Below are 7,754 nucleotides of genomic sequence, written 5' to 3'. Positions count from 1 at the left end.
GTCTTCCAGGCACTGGTAGAGCTGCCGGTTGGCCAGGTTGAGTTTCCTCTGCGTCTCTGCGCTCTCGTCTCTGGACGGCGATGGCTGTTTCTGCTCCAGCTCCCCGCGGTAGAAGTCAACGTCCTGCAGGAGCTGCTCATTCTGTTGTGATCCAGAGAAGACTAACGTTAGAACAGAGGAAGAACTGGATCCGAGGCCTTTATTGCACACATATTTTTATATATGTGTTTTTGTATTCGGGATTGTGGGAAAGGGTCTCTCTGTCTGTACACACAAACTGAAAGCTTGACAATAAAGTTAACTTTGACTTTGATACAATTAACTAGAGACACAGGGTATACGCAAGAATCCTGAAGTTACATTTAACACCTTTCAAGACCTTTTTTAAGACCCTTTCCATACATTTGAAGACCTCATCGCCACTGAGTTTTAACTGGTTATATTGGCGACACACTTTACCTCACATTGACTATATACAGTATTGATTGTCCTTCCTCCTTATCTTCAAACCATTTGGACGCAGACTTGCATTTCCCATAACGATGTTGTTTAACAACCGGCCTAAACGGACCTTCGTGCTATCAGCAGTGAGCGAGCGATCTCCTGTTCAGATGACGTCAAATCCAACGGGATGCTATAAATAAACTACACAGAATCACACTACACACCTACGCAATGATTACATTCAGGCAGACTGTAGAATACAACCTCTTTGGACCATTTATATACTTATTGAAAACTAGCTACAAAATGTAACACCTTGGAAAATACCGTTTAATACTTTTTAATAGCCTTAATTTTCGCTAATTGATTTATAATAATAACAATAATAATAATAATAATAATAATGGATTACATTTTTTATTAGAGCTTTTATTAGGGTTATCAAACATAGACTAACACGCTATGTCCTGCTGACAGAGTGAAGCACATCAGCCTCAGATGGATGTCTCCCTCCAGCTTCTAGCTCTGCACGCTTTGCACCCTTCGCGGCCTTCAGGTCGTCCTGGTCCCACATGAAAATACAGTGGCTGAGGCGACTCATAAAAGTGGCATACAGCTGGTGGGAGTCTGTGCTGCAACCCACAGCAAATCTGCGCATGAAGTGCCAGATGTCTAACCGGAATGTCATGTTGTTCCACTCTTCAAACATCCTCCTTAGAAGAGTGTTTCCACAGCAGTCTCGGTCCACATATAGCACCTCAGGAGGAGCCACCCCAGCCATTCTGTATCTGTTGATGAGTCCTTCAACCATAGGACCAAGACCATAGCCCTCGCTGGCTGTGAGCACGGACATGATGACCTGTCCATGCTCATTACCAACGTTGGTTGCCCGGGTAGCGGTGTCGTAGCTTTTTCCCGCTAGCTTAAGGGCCACCTTTTTGGTTGAATCCATCTTCAGGATCCGACCGTACTGGGAATTGATGGTGGCCTTGATTTCATCCAGCCTTTGCAGGACATCCTGGGCATAAACTTGCATCAGCCAACGGTGCTTCGGGACAGGAGGCATGGCAGGTACAGGATCAAAGGTCACGGGCAGAATCAGGCCTGATGTAACAGCACTGGCAATTCCTTTACAATCCTGCAGGTACTGGACTGTCTTCTGCATCCACACCTCAGCATGACGCTCCTGCAGCTTCCTCTGGATCTGGCTGCTGCTGTTTCCCAGCCCTCGCTGACGCATCAAAACTTGCAACCTCAAAGTCACATGCAAGTTTAGATGTCAGGATGCAAGGGAACTGCACCCTGTGTCCAATGTCCAGCTGAGAGATTAGGCCGTGGCTCCAGCTGATGACCTTCCTCTTGCACCTTGGGCAGGCCAGGTACTCAGATGCAACAAAGTCAATCTTTCCAACAGCCACCACCTGCCTGATCTTCTGATGCAGGCCAGCTGAGGTCAAAGGGTCTTTGTTGCAATCTGGATGCGGACAGGTTAGCATTACTTGCCACAGCTTTCGTGGCATCCACAGCAGGAGTGGATGACCAAAGTAATTTTCCTGAGCAGGAGATTTGCTGGTCCTCAGTGGCACCTGGGGGGGATACCACCAAAGTTTGTCCACCCTGCTATCCAGCTCAGGATGCCCCTTTGCGTTCCACTTGAACAGAGCCTTTGATATCCACCTCTGATCTACTTCAGGCAAGGTGTGGGTCCAGCCAGCTGGAAGACAGACTCGTTGTGCTACAAAAAAACAAAACAAAAAAACTAAGAAATAAACAAATGCAAATTCATTTTTGCTTTATTGTCCCTAGAAATGAAACTTATTAAAAGTTCATTAGATCATTTTTTTATATAAAGTGTTATGGAAATGGTGTGATCTAATGAGTTAACCTTATGCTGTGATAACAGATGCTTTGTGTTCTAAGGGAGGGTTTACGACCCTACAGGAAAGGGAGGGGGGAAAGCAAACAATGGGGGGTGTTTGCGACACCTAATTGATCTCTTTGTGTTGTCTTTGATGTAAACTAAAGCCGAGCCTGATCTTGCAGACTCTCTCAAGATGAGGTTTCGTGTATGCAAACATCAAAGACCTTCTTCAGTACGAATATTGAGTTTCTTTGCCTAAGCCACAGCAGCTGATTTTACGTTGCGACAACAAAAGGAAAAGGACAAGAAAAATAAATGAGAAAAATGTATCACTAAAAGTATCCACTTAAAAATATTGTGTTTTAATGTTTGAGATATTGAAATGTTAACATACCTGCAGGATTTGCCTCCTCAAATTGTACTGCCTCTGCCAGGAGTGTGCTGTCATCGACCTCACTGGACACAGCCGGGTGTGTGAGGGTGGAGGCTGGGGCCTTTGCTGACTCGAAGGAGACAGGCAGTTGGATGAGGTGGGGTTTTGGCTGTGCACGTGCATGGACCAAAGCTAAAGAAAGACAAATTAAGGACAACCAGATAAACATCACAAGTATTGAAGAGTACTAAACATTAAAAAGAAGTGTTATCAAATAAATGTTTGCTTACAGGGTTTGGTTTTGCTGGGGGAAACCAGCCGTTTCACTGCGTTGGTGAGGCTCCTTTGATTTGGCACCTTCTGTCCAACCAAAAGGGAGCGGAGTGAAGAGGTTGAGGCATGCTGGCTGGTCCCAGCTTGCTGGGTGGGAGCAGCATGCTCTGTGGTGGTCAAGTGCTGGGCAGGGGGAGTGTGCTGGGGAGCGTTGGCAGCATATTGCTCTTCTTTCATGGCAATGGCAATTCTACCAGAAGGAAAGAGCTCAATATACTCTTTGAAACAGCCTTTGTTCAGGACATGTTCTTTGGAGTCTTTGCAGCCTCCTGTCGGGTCTCTTATCATTGCTGCCACAAGGTAAGCAGCAGAGCCAAGAGAATTTTCCACCACCCAACGGAAAGTCTGCCCGCGAAACAGACCAAACTGGATTTCAAGAAACCCAGCAGGTGTCTTCTGTTGGATGGATCTGCACGGTGCTGGATTATGGCTGTTCGGGCCTTGTCCATCACTTCCTCTGGGGAAAGAGGTTGAATCCACGGCCTGTCTTTGTTTGACTTCTTAACCTTTGTTGCTTCCAAAGTGTTAAGAATACCGTCCCGTTTTCGAAAACGTGGTTCCATCTAGAGAATAAGAAAATAGTCATATTTAAAAACTGAGAAATATGTAATTTATAATAAATATTTAATGAACAAGCTGTAAAAGATTACATATTGATTCAAAAACTGATGACTACATACAATACAAATGAAAGATGAATAAAAACAAGTACAAATGCAGATTATGCATTTAAATGTTATCAATCAATCGAAATGTATAAATAGCCTATATTTTGTATGAAAAACTCGACCTTCATACTAACTATTTAATAATTTCCTCTCAATTAGTGTATTAAAGTACCTTATAATGGAAACAGGCCTGCCTACTCAAGTACAAGTATTTCATAATATAAGGTGGTGTTAACTGCATTGTAACAACTGCATTTTAACTTCCCCACTGTCCCCCCCGGACTTTCCTTGTTTATAGGTGAGGTTTGGTAATTAAATGAATGGTAAAATAAAAACAGGTGTCGCGGTTACAGTCAAGGGCAAGATCTGTTTTGCCCTTGTTTTATTTGTATATCATGCTGTTAAAGCTCGCTTAAAGACTAAATGCACTTTTAAAACACGTCGGTGGCTGCCGGTGACGGAGAAAAAAAGGACAATAAAAGAAGCTCCGCTCGCTCCCGTCCGGGGTCCCGTCCGAGATTCTCCCTAGCTCGTAGTTATGTTAGTCCTTAACTTAATCTGGGTAATGTCATAAACAGGCATGTTATTTAGCCAGATATGTCAACATTAAATTGACGGAACATGTACATAATAATCCGCTACCGGTAAACATCACATACATGGAAAGGTTACGGCGGGACATGTCCGGTTCGATAGTCATTAGTAAAATGTCCCTGTGCACCATGTTGTTGAGTTAAAATATATCTATACATCTAATATGACAGTTTATAAGCATTGACAACATAGTTAAAGGATGATGTACTTACTTTCCTGATGTTGGGAAAAAGTGAATCTCTAGCTCGCGGCCTCCGCAGAGTATAGCCCCGCCTACGGAGACGCTGATTGGTCAATTCATGGTTGCTGCGGGAGCAATTCTTGGTAGCAATACGGGCGCTGATTGGCTCTCAATTATTGGCAGAATCTTGGTAGCAGGCGTGAACGTGATTGGCTGTCGCTACCAAGAATGAGCTCGACTCACAGGCGACCGGGAGCGCCAAAACTGCCCATATCAACTGTTAATACTTTTTAAGACCCCGCGGACACCCTGAGACACTATAAACTTTAACTTCTTTGAATACTTTTACAAGCATACATAATCTTGTTCCAGTTCCAGTCCTGCCTTTATATGATAAATGCAAATGGTTTGGGGTTTTACAAGACAATGCCTTGGGATGTGGGAAGTTGTAATTGTCCAGTAATTCCCAGAGACCAAAACAGGGAACAGTTTCCAAATCAATGTTTAATAACTAGTGAAATGTCTCCATGCAGGATCTACAGCAAGATCAGCTCTGTCTGAGGGGTCATTTGTAAAAAAGGGCCTCATCTGTATTAGATCGTTCATGAAAAGAAAATGTGGATTTAGACATCCAGTCCAGGCTGAATAAATACTTTAATTCTCAGGTGACCAAATGCTCACATGACCCAAGTCATGATTTATCTCTTATTGAACTACCTTGGGCCCCATTGAGGGTTTGAGCGATGGAATAATCTTGTTTCCTGTCGTCACTTGATGTATTTTTGTACGTTTTCTGTTCTAGTGTCCCGACATATTGAATAGAACATATATTCCACCTCGAAAATTAAGTTAATGCTGGACCTCTCCCCCCTCTCTCCCCTGTCCCCACTGGACTATAACTCCCCACACACGCAGGCACTCAAAATCCAACACTTTTGTTTACGCTGCTATGGACAATCTGCTATAAATGCACATTTTATGGACAATCTTGCACCAAAGTTATTGATATTGAAGTGACTGTTATTTTGATATATTGATTGTTGTGTTTTTTGTTATCTTAAAGGGGACCTATCCTGCAAAATGCACCTTTGTACGTCTTGTATACATGAATATGTGTTCCCGGTGTTCCAGGGAACTCACCAAGTGTCAGAAAACACAACCCTCTCTATTTTCCTCCATACCCAAATCTCTTAAAAAGGGGCTGCAACGGATCTGATACAGACTGATCCAGATTTGAACACTTCTATGAGGTCACAGAAGTGGCGCTACGGCTATTGGGCCAACTCCACCAATCAGGAGGAGACAGCAACGGACATTGCCGTTCGAAAGCGCTGGAGACGCTGTAGTACATATGCCAGGCCTGTAGATGGTGCTGTTCTCACAGAATCAGCCCATGCAAAGACAGTGTTCAATTGAGCGAAATGAGGAATGGCTAAAATGCATGATCGGTTTGGTATTTTGAAAAATAAAAAGTATAAATATGCCTTATATAGGTATGGTCCTACACTATATTATTCAAATATAGCATGATAGGTCCACTTTAATGTGTGCATATGTGTAAATGTGTCTGTTGATTGTGTATATAGGTCAGGATATACATATTTTATACATATCTGTATTACTGTATCATTTTACATTCGGGATTGTTGGAAACGTCATCTCGATCTGTAAACACAAACTAAGTAAGATTGACATTAAAGTTGACTTTGACTGAGTTGAGACGAGTTACCCACACTCTACTACCACATAATCTACCACATGACTTTATTCTGGAACTACAGGGAACTGCACTTTGTGTTCATAAGTATAGTACACTTCATGTATACACCCAGGTCTTTAAGAGTACACTGTCTAATGCGGTGTATTTGCTACTTACCTGATACCTTCTTCTCTGGTCTGTATGTACGTTGGTTGAACTCTCTCTAACCTTTTGTGTGTTATTTTAAGAGTTACAGCTAAATAACCAATTTGCAGCAGTAAGTCAACAGGTGTAGAGAGATGGTTCATATGTGTACTCAGTTGAACCCTAATAAAACTACAAGCACGATGAACTGTAATCTAATTTGACTTCACTACCTGTATTACTTACCTTCTTCTTACGCTTTTGTAGCTACGCCAATGGAGTAGGAAATGAAAAGGGATGATGAATTGTAAGAAAGCATTTGTAAGAGAAACAAATGCCAGAGCACATGAATTAAAGTTATCGATGAAGTAAGGACAGATGATGGACTGAGTGATGAAGTAAAGGATGAAGAATAAGTCAGGGTCTGTATCATGTAGTGCCAGCAGTCACATACCTCTCTCTTTAGCTTCTTGACCTCATCCTCAGCCTCTTCTGCTCGCACGAGCAACTACAAAAAAAAAAACAGAACAGTGGATAGAAATGCAGAAACACAGAGACCATTTAGCTACACCAGATTCATAACAAACACCAGAGCAGCCGCAAAGTGAGGAGAGCTGCCATGCAACGATGACAAGCTGCGAACTCAGCGACCTGGGCCTTTGGATTCTGCCCCAACTGAAGGACAGGGATAGTTTGACGGTTTGCTGTCACATTGTGGCAAGAGTGTCTGCAGCCAATCAGTAAAGAGAGTCCCGGCCTAAAACACATAAACACGCCTCCTGTCCACAGTAAGAGGCAAGACGCACTTGGCCATAGCCTAGTTCCATTCTTTTATTAATTACATATCTTTACGATTTCATATATTTTATTTATATGTTTATTTGTTGATGTATTTATATATTTTTGAATTCTCTATTTAACATTCAATAACATTATTTTTTATTATTTTCTGTAATTATATTATCATTATTTAATCAGAGGAATGTGACTGGAAGCAGATAACGTTTAATATGATCAGTGAGACTAAAGATTATTAGTCAAATATTTGAAATATGCCACACTTAAAACTTGGCCACAGTCTAGTTCAAGTCTATTTGTAATTATACATATTATTATTTTACAATTTCCTTATTAGAACAATTACTTTGAATGATATTATTAATATATTATTCAAAAAAAAACTTCGTTAAAACAAACATTTATAACAAACTGCAAAACGTAAAAAAAAGCAAAGTATCACTTTTTAATTGATGTACAATTACATTACATGTTACTTGTTAGACGCGTTAAGCCAAAGTGATTTACATACTCAATACTGTGGGCAATCCCCACAGGAGCAATTTGGGGTGAAGTGTCTCAGGGACACAACGACATGCTGCAGTTGGGTTTGAACCTGTGCTCCACCTGATCTCAACACCAACGCACTAACCCACTGCACCACACGCCTCCCATACAAT

At 41.9% G+C, this 7,754-nt stretch overlaps 2 protein-coding genes across 3 annotated transcripts in view; both read right to left on the bottom strand.

Moving 5' to 3' along the window:
• cep290 (centrosomal protein 290) overlaps positions 1-7,754 on the bottom strand; it is an 84,660-nt gene that overhangs the window by 74,110 nt on the left and 2,796 nt on the right. The window contains 2 exon segments of the mRNA XM_079684574.1: positions 4-141; positions 6,752-6,805. Coding sequence (XP_079540700.1) covers positions 4-141; positions 6,752-6,805 — 192 coding nt within the window.
• LOC307039525 (uncharacterized protein) lies at positions 885-3,531 on the bottom strand. 2 transcript variants are annotated; one of them, XM_079681651.1, is made up of 3 exons: positions 2,969-3,531; positions 2,700-2,870; positions 885-2,179 (listed from the first exon to the last, which is right to left on the bottom strand). In XM_079681651.1, exons 1-3 carry the CDS (start codon positions 3,297-3,299, stop codon positions 1,617-1,619), a joined length of 1,065 nt encoding a protein of 354 aa, XP_079537777.1. In that variant the 5' UTR covers positions 3,300-3,531; the 3' UTR covers positions 885-1,616. The 2 variants fall into 2 exon arrangements, with proteins under 2 accessions (XP_079537777.1, XP_079537778.1); XM_079681652.1 differs by having other exon boundaries at positions 2,700-2,804.

The sequence above is a fragment of the Notothenia rossii genome (assembly GCF_949606895.1).
Source record: "Notothenia rossii genome assembly, chromosome: 5".
In the NCBI taxonomy this organism is placed as follows: Eukaryota; Metazoa; Chordata; class Actinopteri; order Perciformes; family Nototheniidae; genus Notothenia; species Notothenia rossii.
This window is presented reverse-complemented; position numbering and strand designations above follow the sequence as displayed.